General features: G+C 58.4%; 1 protein-coding gene across 10 annotated transcripts in view; it reads left to right on the top strand.

The window, feature by feature from the left end:
* IQSEC1 (IQ motif and Sec7 domain ArfGEF 1) overlaps nucleotides 1-19,399 on the top strand; it is a 331,754-nt gene that overhangs the window by 257,141 nt on the left and 55,214 nt on the right. Inside the window, exon 1 of one of the 10 annotated variants that reach the window (XM_067755612.1) lies at nucleotides 7,055-7,211. The exons of 8 other annotated variants lie outside the window; for them this stretch is intronic. In XM_067755612.1, coding sequence (XP_067611713.1) covers nucleotides 7,147-7,211 — 65 coding nt within the window. In that variant the 5' untranslated portion in view covers nucleotides 7,055-7,146. Of the gene's footprint in view, nucleotides 1-7,054; nucleotides 7,212-19,399 lie in introns of those variants that run through there. One more of the 10 variants, XM_067755617.1, reaches the window with a different exon arrangement.

The following is a 19,399-nucleotide window of genomic DNA, read 5'->3' on the forward strand; positions in this document are numbered from 1 at the left end:
GGGGCTGGCCCCGTGGCTGGCCCGGAAGCAGAATGAATCTGGTTCTACATGATTTGTTTGTTCATTGTTTATTGAGCACGTGCTGTAGACCAGACGCCTTCCGGATGCTGGGGACACCGTGGTGACGCTTCATTCTGGTAGAGGATAGACAGTAAACAAGGGAACAAGTAATCGAGCCAGATAAACAGGCGGTGAGATGGGCTTTAAAGGGAATTAGACAAGATGGAGAGAACGGGGGTGTGCTTTACCTGGGGGCGGCTTAGGCTGTTCTCAGGCACAGAGAGTGGGCACGGGGCAGTCCTAGAACAGTCTGGAGCCAGTTTCTTGGAGCTGTCCCCAAGGGAGGGACTTGGCATAAGCATACCCCTCCCTCCTTGAGATCTGGCGGTGGCTTCCTTGTGCCACCAGCCAGGAAAAGAGGGTTGAGTGTGAGGGGCACTTCTGATTGTGTCCTGGGGCCGGCAGGGCTCCCTGACAGGGAGTGTGATGAACAGGGTAATTTCAGGGCTGAGGGGGGCTCAGGGAGGAGACCATCACTGGTGAAAGCAGTTCAGCTTTTTGCTTCTGAATTTCTTCCTGATGTTGTCAGGCCCCTTGAACCCTGCAAGAAATCTGGCCAATGGCCATTTCCCATCCACTTGAATAGACTCATAACTCAAGCGGCCGCACCTAGAAGACGCAGGTCTGTTTTCTGCAGGCCCTTCCCCCGGGGCTTCAGGGCAAGCAGTTCCGCTCACCTGGCTGGGGCCAGCAGAGGGGTGAGGGCGGAGGGGGTGTTCCCCACGAGTGCCCAGACTGGGGAGGGATGCGGTGAGCACGGTCTCACCTGTGGCCGCCACCCCCATCTTCCTTCACTTTTATAACAAACCAGCATCTGCTGTGCAGCAGGGGTGACAAGTGCTCTGGGGATCCAGGCTAGGAGGTCTTCTTAGAGGAGGTGATCGTTCTTGGCTGTTCTGTTGACTTTGTCAGTCACTGAGGATCGTCGTGCTAGGTTTGTCAGAGCTCCACAGAGCCACCCCATCCCATGTGGGGTTTTCTTTCTTCTTGCATCTGACCCTGTGTCCCAACCATGTGGTTCCATGATTGTAACCCTCCTGGAGGAGCTTTCCCAGGCCCTTGCAGGACTGTTCACCCATTTGTCAACTGTTGGCATTAATAACAACTGCATCGAGTTTTTAGTGTTCATTTAAAGACCACAAGAAAAGAGCTCCGTACACCACCAACCACGATGGTTCCCTACCTCTGTGGCTTCCTTTGCCAGAGCAGTGGGAAGGAGCTGAGGAAAGGATGCCCTGTTCTTGGCTGTGCCCCAGACTGACTTGGGGACTGGAGGACTCAGGTTCCTCATCTGAATAAGAGCAGGCCGTACTGGGTCACTGGGTGACTCCTTCCGGCTCTCAACTTCTAGGGTACACTAAGGTTAAGGCCGCTTTCATCTCACCAGCGTGGGTCAGGTCTTGGCCAACCCAAGTACCAGTGAGTTTTTTGTGGTTGGGACCCATTTCCCCTGGTGCCAGGACAGGTGTCTGGAACCGGGCCGGTTATGTGAAGCAGTAGTCGCACCTGAGCCCTACCACTGGGAGAGTGATGGAGTGCCATTGTCCCTGCCCTCAAGGTGCCCACAGTCTGGGTGAGGGGTTCTTGCTTAGCCTAGGGGGGTGGGGGCGTTAGGGGAGGCTTCAAAGAGAAGGTGACATTTGGGCTGGGCCTTGAAGGTTGAGTCGGAGGTTGCCAAGCAGCTGAAGAGGGCAACCCAGGAAGTGGGAACAGCATAAGCAAAGGCACTGGGGCAGGAAAGTGCTTGGTGCATTCTGGGAGTAACTGTATGGGAGGGATGGTAGCTGGGAATGGGGCTGGAAAGAGTCGGGGGCTAGATGTCACCCAGGTAGTACCTGAGCAGGTAAATAGTCTGGTTCACGGTAAACAACCCTACACCACCTCCGGGTGACCGCAGGCTCCCAAGATAAGTTATCCCAGGGTCATTTCGTTTACTTTGTTTAGTAAGATTAGGGAAGTCCGTGATTTGCAGAGGTTTCTATGAAAACTGCTTGAAATTGTTAAAATAACTTGGCACTTAATGAGAGCAGCTTTATTTACCTGGGAAATTTCTCCTCTGGGGGGCTGACTGGGTTCCCAGAGAGGTCACGCTACAGAGTTCTCTGTTCTGTGCAGTGTCTGTGGTTTTCCATGGCATCCGACACTCAGATAAATAAGTTCCATTCCATACGGAACCCACAACTCACCCACACGCAGGCTGTATGCTGGACAGTCCCCATCCCTGCCATGCCATCCCAGCAGCGGGGGCTTGTGGCCTGGCAGGTAGGACGCTTGGGTCAGGGTCACTGTTTCTAGGACCTGGCCACACACCTGCGCTCATCCCTTCGTCTCTCTGGGCCTCAGTTTCCCTGTCTGTGGAGTGAAGGATTGGGCTGGAGGGAGGGTCACAGAGCTGTGGCTGTGACATGGGGAGGATCCTTTCAGTGATGTGAAGAGTAACTTACTAGTGATCAACAGACACTAGGAGGGAAGCTCGGATGGGCTTGACCATAACCTGTTTTTATGGCTGTCATAGGACACAACCTCTCACAGAGTGGCCCAAGAGGCGGCTTCAGTACAGTCTGGCCTTTGGGGCCTCTGTGACTGGCTCTGGTGGGCTTCAGAGTCTTCTAGAAGATGCTAGAAGACCTGTAGTACCTTGGATTGTTACGTCTATCATGGATTTCTTCATTTCCCTGACTTTTAAAACAATTATTTAAAAATTTGCAAACACTGTAGTTCTAAAGTGCTCCTTCCTCCTTCCCACCCTGTGTCCCAAGCTTAGAGGGCAGAGCCGTGTCCCCAGGAATCTCTGGAACCCCCGTTTCCCTTCCCAGAGGCAGCCACCAGTACCCGTTTCTTGGGTCTCCTTTAAGAAACAGCCTATGAGCGTATCATGCTACATAAGCGTACTAGTGTTCTGTATGTTTTATTGTCTGTACATTTCACACTTGTCTGCACTTTTTGTCACGATGTTGTGTCTCAGACCGTTTGCTGCAAGTGCGTACAGTGCTGCTGCCGTTCTTTTAACGTAGGGCTCCTCTGTACCGCAGTTTACATAACCAATTGACAGATGTTGTCTGTGTCCTTCTCCGCGTTCTGCTGTTACAGACAACTAACACCCTTGGACCTGCGTCTTTGTGCACCTGGGCAGGTAGCTCTCTCTGTAAGTGTCTGTTCCGAACAGTGGATGGTCCCATCTTGTGGCCATCTGTCTGAAGGTTGCCTGGCCCGGCCCTATCGTTTCGATCACCATCTTCCCCATGACACGTGGACTCTCTTTCCCAGATCTCGTCCGCAGCCCTGACGCAGGGAACGGGGGGGTTGGCTGAACAGGCAGAGAATTCACGTGGAGCTAATGCAGAACTCCCTCAGGGGAGCTTCATTATGTCAGGCTGACAAACCTTTTCTGTGGAGAACTAGACAGAAATATTTCAGGCTCGCGAGCCCTAGTCTCTCTTCAACTTTGTCGTGGCACAAAAGTATCCGTAGACAATACATAACGGAATGAGTGTGACTTTGTTCCAATAAAACTTTATTTAAAAAAGCATGCAGGGGGCTGGACTTGCCCCCAGGCCTTAGTTTGCATTTGATTGATTTGCCTGGGCACCTCGGTGTCCCAGCCCTATAGTGGGCACAGGGGATGCTGCAGAGAAGGACGCAGGCCAGCTCTGCCTGGCAAGGACAGCACAGTTCCTCTGCCCCTGGCAAGGAACCGGGGAGCATGTAAAGGGAGTTTCTGGCTTGGATTGGGGGCCAGTCAGGGTGGCTTTCTGGGTAAAGTCACATTGAAAGCTGAAACCCAAGTCCTGGCTACCAGCCAGCACAGTGGGGAGTGTTGCTTGAGGTTCGGCGAGGGCCGGAAAGAGGAGCCTGACCAGGCCTCACAGGAGGAGGCCTCTGGGAGACGGACTGCAAAGGTTGGCCTTTGGGGGCATGCGTGCCACATGTCTGGTCAGAGGAGAGCAAGGAGGCAGTGGAAGGTGGGAGGCTGTCAGAGGCCCAGGAGATGGGAATGGAGTCAGGTTGGGGGCATGTGAAATGGGCCAAGGTAAGTAGGTTAGGACTGAAACCCAGGTTGATACAGTGAAAGTCAACATTTTCATGCACTTCTGGCATCTTCCAGCCTTTTAGGTGGGCTCCTACTCACCTCTCAAGGCCCAGCCTAAATGTCCCTTCATCTTTGGAGCCTCCTGTGGGGCAGAGTTATGGGCGGCTTCCTCCAGACTGTCATAACATCATCCCCAGGGACACTTGTCACGGCAATGTCTCCCCACTGTGCCTCACAACAGCAGCCTGGAATATGCGCTGATGCATGTTTGCTAAATTAAAGGAAAGGGCACGGTGGATTAGCCAGCGGAGAGGCGGCTGATGAGCCTTGCTTTACAGCTAAGGAAACTACGGCTCAGAAGCCTAAGCAGTTTGCCCAAATGGCACGTGTAAGACTTCTACCCAGTCTAGTCATTTCTGCCCAGCAGAAAAATTGGCTTTCTCTACCTCTCCAGGCTTGGCTTTCTCACTTGCCTCACGATTCCTTAAATTATTAATCTGTGAGGAAATTAACTGAGAGCCAGAAGCAGAAGTCACACTCTGCAGGAAGATAAAAGGAGAGAATGAAAGAGGCATTTGGTTTCCAGGGACTCCATCCTCTGGTAGTCCAAATGCTTACAGGGAGACTCAACGCCCTTTTTCTAAATCCCAGCCGGAACTGTGTCGCCAAGACTATCCTGGCGGGCGGTGAGGCCCTGGGCCTGGAGAAGTGCCTGGAATTCTTGGAGAATCCGGGTCGTGAGGCGGTCAGAGCCCGTGTCTGGAGCGCTCCAGCAGCTGAGGGGCGACGCTCTTGGCTCCATGTATTACAGCCTATTTTTAGAGGGCAGTTCAAGTGGGGGTGGGACTTCTCCACCCCCCTCCCCAACTGGACTGTTTCAACCCTATCAACTATATCCCCTCCCATCTCCCCACCCCCAGCCAGCATGCAGCATGTGAAGGTCTTCTCCTTCCAGAACACTGTGTGGAGGGGCTTTTGTCCATCTTGATTCCAGCCATCCTAGTAGCCGTGAGGTGACACCTCACTGTGGCTTTGATTCGCGTTTCCCTAATGACTAGTGACGTTGAGCAAATTTTCACGTGCTTATTGGCCATTCATATATCTTTTCTGGAGAAATGTCTGCTCAGGTCCTTTGCCCATTTTTAAATTGGGTTATTTGCCATTTTATTATTGAGTTGTAAGAGTCCTTTATCTAGTATGGATACTAGACCCTTATTTGATGCATAATTTGAAAATATTTTCTTCCATCCTGTGTCTTCATTTATTTTTATTTTATTTTTTTCCGAATGATGACCTTTATTGTTTAAAAGAAAAATGCTCCCACGCGTCTGATTTCGTCTTTACTTAGGGCTTTAAACACCCAGCTGGTTGTTTGTAGAGCCGAGGCCGCCTGTGCACCCTGTAATTTTTCCAACCCCGCAGGTCAAGGCCCCGGCGGTCACGGGGTCAAACAACGCCAAAAGGCCTCCGCTGTCTCCGAGACCCACTTGGGGACCCCTGCCCGCTCAGGTGGCGCACGGGACTTCCTTCACAGGTCTTCATTTATTTCTAATGTAGCAAAGAAAACATCAGAAGTGAAGAAGAGGCATGTGGAGATGGGCTGTGGATTCCTGCTCAGCCTCCCGCCTGGGAACCCTGGAGCACTAAACTGGCTCTAGGGCTTGCCCTTTCCCGGCCGTAAGCAGGGCCAGCCCAGCCCTCTCCCTCCACTGTTGTCCACCCGCCCCAGTTCCCCATCTGGGAATAATGCTCCTCAACGGGCCCGTCACACCACCCCCTCCAAATGAAAGAGTCAGAAGGGCACAAGCGGATGCCCCTGCATGCGTGGCTTCCCACAGCTTCCTGACCCCCGCAGACCTGCCAGCTGCCTGGCCCTCCAGGAGATGTACCTGCGGGTGGGGCGGCCCAGGACAGGTGGGGTTTTGGTCGTGTCTTTCTGCTTGAGGTCTCCCAACTACATTTGGGCATTCCACAAGTGTGGGTGCTGGGCACTGTGCCTGCCTTCAAGGAGCCGGAGGACAGACGATACAAAAAATGTGCAAACTGAGAACAGCAAGGCGTGATTGCTTCTAGGAGCCTGGGAGCCTCTCAGAGTTAACCCCGGTAAACTGAGCCTCAGTTTCCTCTTCTGGAAAGTGGGGTCAGTAATAACTCCACCTGCATCACAATGTTGTCTTGAGGACCAAATGTCAGTAAAAAGCTCTAAAATGCTAATTAGTATTACTTTAAGCTTGCCATGGGGGTCTGGAAGTTGTCTCTGGGTGAGGGGAGGGCAAAGGGTTGGGTGGGCTTAGGGAGAAAGAAGCAGCTTCCATCAGATCCTCCCCCAAAAGTCCCCTAAAGGGTATCCCCAGCCTCAGGCTGGGACCCACTCCCCTATCTCCAGGGCAGGGGTGTCAGAGCCCAGACCCGCACTGTCTGGGAAAGCAAAAGCCCCGTTTTATAAACTGAGGCCAAAGTCAGGAGTGGCAGAGCTTGGCGCCGTTGGCAGAGTAGGCTGCAGTTGGCTGGTTTGGGGTTTTGTATTTGTTGTGCTTACACGCTTGGGAGGGACATATGGCTACTGGGGGCTCCGTCTTGGAGGGAGGGCGCAGCCCTCCCAGGAGAAGGCCCATGTCTGGGACAGGGTATGATGCCGCCTTGGGAGAATCCCGCTCCAGCTCGCGGCCCCGCCCCTCGCTCCCTCCCGCCCGCGGCACGGCCCCCACCACGGCCCCGCCCTTCGCCCCTCCGCCCGCGGTCCCGCCCCTCGCGCCTTCCTCCCGCGCCCGCGCCCACGGCCCCGGCCCCGCCCCCGCCGGGGCCACATTCCTCCGGCCTGGCCTTGCGCTGCGCCAGGCGGGCGGCGGGCGGCGGCGGGGCGGACTCGGCTGGCCTGGGGCTCGGACTTGGGGTCGGGAGCGGCGGGGACCTGCGGGTGCTGGGCCGGGCGACCCGAGGTGGTCGCGTGGCGGGCGGGCAGGGCGCGGGCGGTCGGGTGTCGGCCCGGGTCCGGCCGCCGCTGGCCCGGCCTGGGTCCCGGGCGCCCGGCCCCGCCAGCTCCCTCCGCGGCCGCCATGTGGTGCCTGCACTGCAACTCGGAGCGGACGCAGTCCCTGCTGGAGCTGGAGCTTGACAGCGGGTAAGGGCCGGGGCGGGGCGACCGGCTGAGCGGGGTGGGCTTGTGCGGTCGTGCAGCGCGGGTCCAAGTGAGTGTGAGCGAGGGGTTGGGGGGCTCCGGGGGCAGCGCTCCCCGTTAGTGTGCGTGCGGGCCAGGAGCGGCCCGAGAACGGGGGAGGGTGTGCGTTCGCGCTCGTCAGCGACTGTCGGTTGGGAGCCCGTGTGGGCGAGTCTCGTGGGGAGACCACTGGGAGTTGGTATCCAGCGCAGGCGGCCCGCAGGGGGCCGGGAGTTTGTGGGAGGGAGCGTGGTCAGCGGGCGTCTGTGCTGTGTCTGGTGGCAGGCCGGCGGAGGTGTCAGGCCTGTTGATGCTGGACCCTGGGCCTGTGTCCGCTCTGTCGGGAGGCCCCCGGGGAGAGTGTGCGGGGCTGTGCGCAGGTGCCCGGGTGTGCTCTGGCGGGGACGCCTGGCAGTGCACCGGGGCACCTGGAGCAGGAAGGTCGAGTTCTATGTGGCTGCTGCTGTGTCTGAGCCGGGCTGCGAGGGGGCCGCTGGTGGGGTTGGGGGCGTCTGTTGATGTGTGTCTGGTGCGGCCCGGGATGGAGTCTGGCGGGCATGATTGTGTGCCCTAGAGATCATCCCTCTTCTTCGGGGCCTGCGGGTGGCTGGCTGAGCGTCCAAGGGCCTGTGTTTATGGAGAGAGAGGGAGAGAGTGTGTATGTGCTGGGAATATCGATTTCCTCGCTCTTCCCGCCAGCACAGCTGCCCCCTGAGCTGTCTGCAGGCCCCCCGGAGGAGCAGGGCTGTGGGGCGGAGGGGATTTGTTGACAAACTGTCCTGGCTTGTGTCGGGCCCCTTGCGGCGGGAGCCCGCCTTCAGCCGTTTGATCTCTGAGTTCAGAAATTCTGCAGCGTGTGTCTGGCAGCTGCGCTGAGAACGCATGTATGTTCCTCTCCGCGCCCCCCAACCTCACCTCAGGGGCCGGGGCCCTGGGACTGAGGCTCCACGTGGGGTTGTGGGGTGTGGCTCCCAGGGACCATGGCTACTTGCGTCTGGGGCGGAGGCCAGGCAGGCTGCAGCTGCAGGACCAGCTGTCTGGAGTCAATGGCATCAGTCCGAGAGCGGTGTGGGGGTGGGGGGTGGGGGGGGGGTCATGATATTCGCATCCCACACGTGCCGGTGCCGCTGCCGTGCGCAGCTGTCCACCCCGTATTCCTTTGCATTCTTGTCCTTGCGGTACCGCATCCCCATGTTGCAGGGGAGCAAACTGAGGTTGAGCCTTCTGTTGTCAGCACCAAGGCTCTGTGGTGTGAGTGCCTGCTGTATACAGTCCCTGCTCTAGGCACTGGGAACACAGCAGTGAGCAAAACTCAGAGGCTTTGTACTCCTGGGGCCACAGGCTGGCGGGGACACGGTAGTTGGCATGCTCTGCTGGCTGGGCCTCCTCCATCGCCAGCAGAGAGAGCCTGAGGAGTCTCTCCGTCCGTTAGGACTTGTCCAGTGCCACCCTTCCCGTTGGGATGTCCGTGGCCACCTCTTCTGCATGTTCCTACGTCCTGCATCTCTTCTCATTGGAAGTCCCTCCGTGTAGCCAGTCTAAATCTTCCAGATATAGAGAAGCCTGCTTGGGCCCTTTTGTGGTCAGAGCTGGTGATGAGCAGCTGCTCCTTGGTCTCCGCCGGGCCAGGTGCCCTGGAGATTAAGCCCTACTCAGGCCCAGCCCGCAGCTCACCCTCGGGCCTCCGAGCAGGTGGGGCCCATTTGCTGCGGAGTGCCTGGGGGAGGGCGGGAGAGGATCAGCGCAGCCCTGGCCTGTGGTGGCTTAGCAGGGTGCTCCTTGGGCTGGCCAGCTTGCCCCCAGCCCAGAGTCCTTCCGGGAGGGCCATCTCCCCGTCTCTAAACACAGAGAGGACCCAGCAGGCTCCAGAGGCCTCGGGACACCCCCAGCGTGTAACAGGTCCAAGGCAACCTGTCCCGGCACGGCCGCGCCCCCCGGCCAACAGCATGCCTGGCACCTGTCCTGGGTGCTCTGCTCTTCGAGCCTCTCCCACCCTACCTTTCCACATGGGCACATAGAGGCAGGGAATCCAGGGATATGACCAGAGCATTATAAGGCGAGCCCAGAGTAGAACCCACACGATCTGTTGGAGGCCTGCGGAGGGTCCCTGCCAGCCCTGCCGCCATCCTTGGGCTTTCGCTCAAGGAAGTCGGACTCTGAGCTGGTTTACACAGCTTTGGTTCCGAAACACGGACAGGACTGCCGGCTGCACAGTCAAACAGCGTGATGACTAGACAAATAGGTCCTTCTGGAAGAGTATGGACAGGGCTCCAGGCGCTCAGTATACACGTGTGCGCGTGTGCGGGTGTTATCTGGCTGGGCTCTGGAACGTGCCATCGTGGTTTGCTGGGAGAATCCGTGGGTCCAGGGCGGCTCAGGGCGTCAGGAAAGAAGGGCTTGGGGAGGCGGACAGCCGTTATTCCAAACCCCAGCTCAGCTCTGTGAGTTTATGCAAGTTTCCACACCCTGCGAACCTCTGTTTCCCCATCTGTGACAGGGAGTGGTGCTGCTGGCTCATGGAGGGGCCCGAGGCCCTCCCAGCGGGCGGCTAAAAGCCCTCGCTGCGCTGGCTGCCCCGTCCTCGGTCAGACGCACAGTTGGCCCAGGTCAGCTCTAGGTGCTTCCCACCACCAGGGACCCATTGGATTTTCTTCCTTCCTCTTTTGTAAATTTCCTCTGCATTATGGTGACGTGTGGAATATCCGCCCAGTAAGCACGGAGGCAAGGCGACGGCACAGGGCTGATGGGTCTGGACCCAGCCAGGAGAGAGTCCTGTGGAGATAGCCCGGGTGCCCTGGAACTGTGTGTTCCTGGGGGGCGGGGGGAGGGTGTGCAAAGGCTGTTGAGTGTGATTTATCATTTGTTCTCAAAAAGCAAATCGTAACGAGTTTAAAGGCCATTACAGCTCTTGAAGAAGTCGTCGGTGTGGCCTTAGAGAATCTGGCTGTTCCTGCTGCGTGAGGGGAAAGTGGTGGCAGGCGTGGTGGAGGACGTGGCGTGGTAACTGCTGCTCGTCTGCCTGCTGTGCCTGCACTTGGGTTGGGTTGGGCGTGTGCCCCCGAGCCCCCGGCTGTGCTTCGTGCTCGGCCGTCGCGGCGAGCCGTGCACCCGTGGATGTACACGCTCTCCGGCCCGGAGGGCACTGTGTTCTCTGGAGAGACGTGTGCAGCCCCGGGGCAGCCACGTCACACTTCCTGTGTTCCTTTATTCACTCACCAAGCACCTGCTCTGCCAGGCCCTGGGCTCGATGTAGGGGAACCAGACTACTCGTGTGAAGCCGTGAGCCCCGGGGCCTGGACCTCGGGGTTGCACAGAACCCTGACTCTTCCCAGCTGCGTGGCTTCAGATATATTGCCTCCCCTGTCTGAGCCTGGATTTTCTCATCTGTGAGGTGGGACCCCAAAGTACATTGTGGGGCCTGTGCAGCTTTGCCTGGTGACTGAGGACCCCTGGTACATGCCCAACAAGGAACGGCAGCCCTCGGCCCATCATTACGCATCCTCAGTGCTTTCCTTCTTGCTGGTTTCTGGAGTCTGCATGGGGCGCTGGGCCTGGTCCTAGTTGCTCTGACTTTAATAGCTTTTAATGCCTTATTCGTACGTGGCTGTAGTTTCTCTGCTCCTTGATGGAAAGGACTGTTCTTTCCATTTCATTTCCTTGGTTTGCAGTTTCCTAACACGAAGACAGTTTCATGTGAACTTAAGGCCCAGGTGTAGAACCATGGCCAGAGTCCCCTCCCTCTTTGTATAGATGGGGAAACTATGACGACATTGTTTTTTCCTCTTTGTTCAAAGGTTGGTACAATAATAATGACAGCAGCGGTTGCCATTTGGTGAACTCTGTACGAAGTACTTAGTTCTCAAAGCAGTTTATGAGAAAGAGCTTCTGCTGGGCCCATTTTTCAGTTGGGGGAAGGTTACATGCCTTGCCCAGGGTCACCAGCCAGTAATCCCGAGAGCTGAGCTTTGAACTCCGTCTGCCTGGCTCTGAGGTCTGCACTCCTCACAGCCAGGCTCTGCTCCCTCTCGGACTAAATAATCTTCAGCAAAATATGTCACATCGCAAGTAGAACCTTTTGCACCTTTCCCAAACCACAGAACAGGAGTCTAGTATCCCCTGCTGTGAGGATTCCCAGAGTGTCCCCAAACGTGCCAGCTATAGGCAGGTTGATGACATCTCTCTCCATTCTCCTAAAGTCTTGACAGACCCCAGAGCTACTTCCCCAGACACTCCAGCAGGATGCTGGAGGATGCCCTTTGTCCCAAGTACTTGACGCATTTTGAGGGTAGCACGCTTACCCCCAGGCCAGTCTCAGTGTGGCACGGGGTCTCAGGGACAATAGCCAACTTCCCCTGCCTTGCTGAGGGACCCGTGCGAACATAGCTGGCCTGTGCATGGTGAGGAAGCCCAAGGGCCTTTGACGTCATGAGGGGACACACATGCATGTGGGCTGTTGAATTCCATCCCATGGGAGGAGAGGAGGACCATTAAAAAAACTGGAAAATATGAAAGAGTCCCAGCTGGGAGGCAGCCTCCTCGTCTGGGTTTCCTGAAACGGCTGTGGTCCAGGCGGGGTCCGTGTCTGTCTGCCACTGTGTGCACTTTCTTCCCGATGCCTGAAGATGGAAGATGGAAGCAAACAGTGTTTGCTTTTCTGTCTCTGGCTGGGAGGCTCGGTGGTGTGAGAACTGGATGCAGTCGTCCGAGTGAAACATGGTGCCTTACTGTGTTATAGAAAGAGCTCAGTAAGTATCAGTTATGGTCATTGTCAGTGTTATTATTTATCCTGATTATTATCCTGATTATTCCAGAGAGAGGAGGCGTCCCTGGGAGCCCTGGCGTCAGGCATCATGTCACGTCCCCTTTCTGGGCCTCGGTTTCCACCTCTGTGAAGACCGCGGGACCCCTGTGGTCATTTGCTGAGGGAGGACGTTTGGTCCAGCGGTTGGGGGGCAGATACTGTAGCCTGTGACCCTGCCCTGGGCCTCACACTCTCTGTGATCCTGGGAATGTTCTTTAGCCTTTCTGTGCCTTGGTTTCCCCATTTGCAAAAGGTGAGTGACAGTAAGAGCTCATTACATGAGTTGATCCACGTAAACGTGTCATGTAAACACCTGGTAGACGGTAGCTTCTCACTTTTTCAGAGTTGAGGGGTTCCACGGCGCTGTTCCTCGACAGGAATGGATGGCCCCTCTTTTTGACTGCAGGCAGGGCCAAGGCTGCTCGTGGTGCACGGCGGCGGTGACTGGAGGACCCAGATCGCAGCCTTGGTGAAGGGCGACACGCCCCGTGGGCTTGTGTGTGTGCTCCTAGCCTCTGCTTACAGCTGAGGATTGAAACCTCCCACGGAGGATGGACAGTGGAGTGTTTTGCCCAGAGACTGGGAAACGTGCAGCTGGGCACCTGCAAGGAAGGGGAAGGGCTTGGCTGGGTTTGGTGGGTCTGGAGTTGGCACAGGTCTGATCCAGACTGGAATGGGCCACAGAATAAAAATGGTAGTATCTGACATTCGGGTGGCCTTTGAATCTTACACACACTTATCCTATTTGAACCTCCCAAGAGCCTTGTGAAGTATTATTCCCATTTTATGGACAAGGAAACTGAGGCGAGAAAATGAAAACATATTCAAGTTTTGTACGATGTAGATTTGGTCTTCAGGTTAAAGTATATCTTTCCCCCTCCCTGACCTTACTGTGGCGAGGGCTTGGGCTTTCAAGAATGGAGGATGAGGCAGAGGCAGGAAGGGGCGGGGGGCAGACAGGAATGTGTGGGACCCCCCCCACCCCAGGCCAAACAGCAGCACTGGGTTCTCCCAGCAGCCACGTGTGGAGAGCACAGAGTCCACATCGCAGTGGGTGCGGAACCCTTGCAGCTCTGGCTAGTGACCTGGCATCTCATAAACATGTTTGCTGGCCCGTGAGGTCACCCGCGAGGCCACCCGGCGTGAGAAGGGCCCTCCGGGTCCCCTGACAGTGTCAGGACGGCTCCCCCGCGGAGGGGCTGGTGGCAGTTGTTCAGGAACTGCCGGCTGCTCCCGGGTTCTTATGAATCGGTCTTATTTCCCCGTGTAGACCCTGGACAGGCCCCAGGGTAGCTCAGTGCCGTGCTGGGGCCGGAGAGGAAGTGATTGGGAAACGGCTCTTTCCTCTGCCGCGGGGAGGGCGAGGTGCGGCCCTGCAGATGCGGCTTCTCTGTTCCCTCTGGCCTTGACTTTCTCAAAGCCATAAATCAAATGTGCAGGGTTTGGGCTTTTTCCCCCATGCAGTAAAAATGGCAGAATGGCCCAGGAAGATGCTAGGCCTTGATGTGGACGGCAGATTCTTGGCACTATTTTAAACTCGTTCTTATGGAAAACTCCAAACATATCCAAAGTAGAGAGAATGGCCGAATGGCTCCCATGGGCAGTTTTACTTCCTTGCCTCCGGATTATTCTGAGGCAAATCCCAGACATTTTGCTGATTTTAAATCAAGGACCTGTCGTGCGGTCAGCCTCACGTCTGGCAGTGGAGATGTCGTGTGGCTGGGGTGGGTCCCTGGGGCACATTCGCGTTCCTCCAATGGCCCTTGGCTGTGGTGGCCCAGCCTGGGAATCCAGAGCCTGGCCCGGTTTCCCGGCCTTGAGACCCGAGTGACGCCAGCCCCCGGGGGAGGCCAGGCCTGCGAGGCCCCTCCGTCAGGTCGTCGGGTGGGATGCCCAAGGCACTGGCCTTCACCCCGCAGGCCCCCAGGCAGGACTGGGCTCCCTGCCCAGTGTCCCCACGGGGCCCTGCCTGCTGCCCCGGGGCTGCCCTCGCCCGGTGGTGGGGTAGCAGTGGCCTCTGCGCCCCTGTCCCCCCACACAGTAGCCTCTCATCTTGCCTGGCCTCTGGGTGGCCTGACACGTGGCCCCCAAGTGCTCGTTCCTCTGGCTTAAGAGACATCCACATGTACCACCGCAGCTCCTTCCAAGCCCTCGTGGCCAGCCCCTCTCCCACCCGGGCCTCTACCAGGCCGTCGTCCCTCCTCTGTGTCCTGCGGCTTCTACCCTGGCTCCTTACGGCCTCCCCTCCCCAGATCTCCCCGCCCGACCCTGGCTCGGGCTCCGGATAGAAGGCTGGAGTCATCCTGACACCCCCCCACCGCCCTGCATTGTGTCTCAGCCTGGCACACGGTGGGTGCTCAGGAAATATGAGTTGGTCTGGTCCTTAGGAACATGTTAACGTATCCCTGTCACCGCCCCGGCGTCTGACACGGTGCTGGGCACACAGAGGGTGCGCAACCAGATTCAGTTAAAAAGCCACGGTATGCCCGAGTCCCACCCCACTCCTGCTCTGAACCGGGGCCCACCCAGTCAGCGCACCCCGCACTCTGCTCAGGCGGGAGCTGGTCTTGGGTCACATGGTCTGACGCCTGGTTCTGAGCAAAGGCCTCTCCTTAAGGTCTCTTCCCACTGCCACCCACCCACCGCCTTCCAGCCACCCGGTCCCTGTGGCGCCGTGGGACGCAGCCCCCAGCACGTCCTGATTCTCAGGCCCCAGGTGAGGACTTGGGTGCGTTACCACGTGGCCCTCACAGCAGCCCTGTGAGCTGGACAACACCCCCATCTTATGGCTAAGGAACTGAGGCACAGAGAGGCCTAGTCACTTGCCCGAGGTCGCGCAACTCCTGCTTGCCAGGTGCCAGACAGGGGAGGGCCGTGTGCCGCTGTTACAGGAGGTTGAGGGGCAGCATCCTTCCCCAGGCCCTCGCTGTTCCGGCTCCGGCTGCCGCGTGTGGGTGGGGGCCTGTCGGCGGTGCTGCACGTCCAGGTCCTGAGAGGCAGGAGGGGGTCGGGGGGCAGGCAAGGGGGGTGGGCTCCCCCTCCCAAGGAAGGGATTGCAGAGGTGCGGGTGTGAAACACGGTGGCCCATCGGCCGGCGGCCCGGTGCCTTGGTTGGCCTCCCCCCTTCTCCCCTCCCCCACTCACTCAGTTACATCACCTCTGTGTCTCAGTTTCTCTGTCGACTAAATGGGTAGGTGATAGAGCACTTGCCTCTACCTTTAGCTCCGAGCGTGAGCCCTCAGTGACCTGCGGCCCCTGGGTGACAGCGCGGTGTCCACGTGTTCCCGACTGTGACAGAGGTGCCGCTCTGGTGGAGGTGTTGATGGGGGTACGACTGTGCACGTGTCGGGGCGGGTGTATGGGAACCCTGTACTCGACGCTTCGTTTTGCTGAGAACCTAAAACTACTCTAAAGAGTAAAGATCTATTAAGGAAAAAGTTGTTGGATGGTTAGTCAGTTCCCTGTGAGACGCTCAGCACGCTGGGGGGTGTGGCTGTCACCTGCTGCTGTGCAGTGATTCCTGTCACTGTCAGTTCCTTCCTTCCTTCACTCATCCTAGGATGTGCTGGCCCTGAGGACACAGACGCACAACGTGTGTGCCCGTCCCAGGGTCAGCTCACTATCAGGCAGGGCGTCCGGGGGCCTCTTATGGGCTGTGCCCCCTCCGTCATGGGCGCCCAGTGCCCCGGGAAGGGCTTGGACAGTGCCACAGCCTGGAGCACAAGGGGAGGGGTGGGCAGGGCCCCGTGAGAGCGGGCATGGGCACTGCCCCAGGGAGTCGGACCGTGACAAAGATTTTAGGTCGGCAAGGACTTGGATGATTTGCAATTTGGAAAGTGCTTTCTCGCAGCGGAGGGAGCGAGAACAGCTTGGTGGCCCGCTGTCTAGGGTGGGACTGGACAGCTGGGCCGAGAGCGTCCCGGGCTCCGAGAGGGCCCTGCACCGGGCCCTGGCCGACAGGGTGGGCTGCAGACGGGAGGCCTGCATGCCGGATGTCCCCTCTCTGCCCGGTCGCTCCCCCGAGCCACCTCCCCAGCTGGTGCCTCCTGCCTGCCCTGCCAGGAGGGGGGTGGGTAGGGTCCCTGGGGCCCGGCCCAGCCCAGTCTGCTGGAGCCTGCCACAGAGAACTGCTTTATTTAAGTCCATGTTGCGCCTATGGAAATAACTAGAGGCCTCTGTATTTAATTTGGCTCAGCTGGGAAGATTTGTGTGTGTGTGTGTGTGTGTGTGTGTGTGTGTGTGTGTGTGTGTGTGTGTGTGTGTTTGGAAAAATCTTTCCGAGTGCACCCAGGGACTGGAAGCCCCAGTCATCCTCATGCAGTCAAACGGTCAAAACCGACCAGGACCGCCCTGGCTCAGGCCGGGATGAGTGTCTGGCGAGGGCAGGCTGTAGGAAGTGGCCAAGAAGAAAATACACACGGGGCAGAGGTGATGCTGCGTGCACGAGATCCCGGTGAGGGGAACGGTTTTGTCAACTTTCAGGTAACCTGTGGGTGGAGTGAAAGGATGAAGCTCTGTGCGTTGCACCAAGGTGTTCCTGGTTCCCGAGCAGGGAGTGCTTAGGTTGGTGCTGGACTGGAGACCACGTTTCCCACATCTCTCTCCGGCCTCAGCAAACCCGGCAAAGGCTCTTGGCCAAGCCCTTGTCCGTCCCGTGTGCAGAGCAGAAATACCCCCCGCGCTCACACGGGGGCTTGCAGTTGGCAAAGCCTGTGCTCACTTGATTCCCCCTTGCCTGCTGGGTAGCAGGCAGGAGTGATACCCATTGCTAAGATGAGCCAGCGGAAGCCTGGAGAGGTGAGGTCACCTGCCCGGGGTCACTCAGCCCGGCAGTGGGGCAGCTGGAGCTCGACCTGGTCTGACCTCCTCCCAGAGCCGCCCTACACTCCCTGTGGGCGCTTCCCGAGCTGCAGGGCACCGTTCCTTTCACAGACGGGTGAAGGGGGCTGCTGAGGGTGGGCCAACCCCAGGACGTCACCTGGGCATCCAGGTTTGAATGAGCGCTTTTTAAGTTATATCCTAGCCGCGTGACATTGAGGAAGGAGGACGTCTGGTGGGTTGAAGTTTGGTGGCCGTGACAGCTGTGTGGTTGTGGATTGTCAGCCACGTGGACCCACTGCGGTGGGTCTTGCAAAAATCAAACGCTCAGAGGGTGCGACAGAGTGGAAGGCCTGGGCGTTCCCACCGCTGTGCGGAGCTGTGGGAATTCTGGAACCCTGCCCCTCGGGACTTGGTGTTCTAAATCAGGTTCCTTGGGAACAGCAGATACCGGAGCTGCAGATCTGACTTTTCTGCTCTTTGAGTTGTGAATGTTGGTCCTTTGCAAGCATGGCAAGCAAATGCAGATGCTCTGAAAGGAAGGCGGTGTGAGGGAGAGGAGCAGGCCAGGTGTGGGCAGGCTATAGGGAGTGGTGAGGACTGTGGCGGTGGGAGAACGCCTGCCCTCTGATGGGTGTGGCTGCCGCCCAGCTCCGTCTGATTGTTACCAAGCTGGAATATGGGCCCATGTGGCCTGATCCTTAGCTGCCCATCTGGAGCTCTGTGTTGAGACCTCGTGAGCTCCCCTCGCAGAGACCCTTGTCTCCCAGAGAGCTCTGCCCCTCAGGTGCCCATGTGAGGAGTGGCAGAGTGGGTGCCAGGCCTCCCAGCCAGCCGTCCTGGGGGTGAGGCGCAGGGTCCCAGATGGCTGGGCCTCACCCTTCCCTTGGTCCTCGCCCAGATGGCGCTGGGGAGAATAAAAGGCTTTTTCCAGCCTTTCTCTGGAAAGGCTGCCCGTCCTGCGTTTGGCTGCAGGACTGTCATTAGAGGCCCCATTTCCCTTGGTTTAGGCCTGTCCCCTGGCTTGGTGCTCTGGTCCCTGGGATGTGGGTTGAGATCCTCGGGCAGGTTGGGGTCCCCTGGGACTGCGGGTGATGCCACGTGAGCAGCCCCTCGCCAAGCAGAGGCCGTGGCTGGGCTGGATTGGGGGTTGCCTGTGTCGGCCCTCACCCCTTCCCCGCGACCCTGCCTCCACCCGAGCCTGTGGCTTCCCCGCCAGCTGGATTCCAGCCCAGGTAAACGCGCACATTTGCCGCCTGTGGAGGGGTCCCTGTGCCTGCCTCCCATGAGGCCCCATCGGGGCCGGCCAGCAGGCCTCCCAGGGCTGGGGAGGTGGGCGCGGGCAGAGGTGGCCTGCACGCGGCCCCTGTTCCTTTGAGCCTCGAGGTTTGGGGAGCGGCGTTCTGGGTGCAGGACACACATCTCTGCCTCAGAGAAACTCGCCTGAGTCTGCGGCCGTTTGGTGCTGCCGAGGCCGGGCGGCAGGGCCAGGGAGCAGGCGTGGGCGCAGGTCCAGAGTCCCAGGCCCCGTCACGGCTGTGGGTGTGTCGGGGGTGTCGGATGAGTCTGCCCCCCGCCCCAGGCATCGGTGCCCCCGCTTGTAAGTGAGGGAGGAGTGAGCCCGGCTGCGGGCTTGCTGGGCCTGACTGAGGCGGCCCCAGTGAAGTGCCTGGCCAAGGGGCTGAGGGCGCCGCCCAAAGGTCTTACAGGGAAAGTTAGGGGCACGCGGCCCCTGGTCCAGGAGTAGCTAAGAGAGGGCACAGGTGTGGGAGGGGAGGCTGGGAGGTTCGCCTGATGCCCAGCTCTGGATCCTGATCGTGCAGTGGGCCTCATCCTTCTCATCTCTGTGTTTGTTGAGTGAATAAGCGAACGAACGAGGGATGCTACTTCCCAGATTCACTGGGGCCCCTTAGCCACTGGTGGCATCGCTCGTGTAGCATCGCTCATTCGCTCATTCACTCATTCAGCAAATGCTCACTGAGCTCCCCGAGCCCTGTTGTCAGCCCTGGGGGCCTGAGCAAGGGGCCAGCAGCATGCAGCCCCCACCCAGCTTTCCAAGGCAGAGACACAGGATGCAGGAGAAAAGGCAGTCAGATAACCAGCCTGCTCGATGCAGTGGAGACAGTGGAGGTGGGGGAAGGTGGGGCTGGTAGCTGCAGAACCCCTTTCCCTTCCCTGTTGCCAGGGTGGCCTTTATGCCCTGCGTTTGCCGTGCCCTGAGCCCCATGGGATGGCCTTCGCTGGATCTGACTGCAGGCTGTTGGTGCTGACCTCTGACCCTCCGTCCTCCCCCCCCCCCCCCCCCCCGGCTATTTTAATGGGAATGACTCACGATGAGCTGCCGGGAGGTCCAGCCCGGGCTCCGGCAGGCAGGCGGGTAGACAGCCGTTCTTTATGTTTAGGAGTCAGGCCTGCGCCAGGGATGTTGGAGCCGCCACCTCCCCAGGGCCGGAAGAGCGACTTGGAAGTATGTTCACAGGGCGAGGGCCTGGCTGCACAGCGGACTTCTGTTCCTTCCCTCTGGCCGTGCGCT

The sequence above is a fragment of the Pseudorca crassidens genome, chromosome 10 (genome assembly GCF_039906515.1).
Source record: "Pseudorca crassidens isolate mPseCra1 chromosome 10, mPseCra1.hap1, whole genome shotgun sequence".
In the NCBI taxonomy this organism is placed as follows: domain Eukaryota; kingdom Metazoa; phylum Chordata; class Mammalia; order Artiodactyla; family Delphinidae; genus Pseudorca; species Pseudorca crassidens.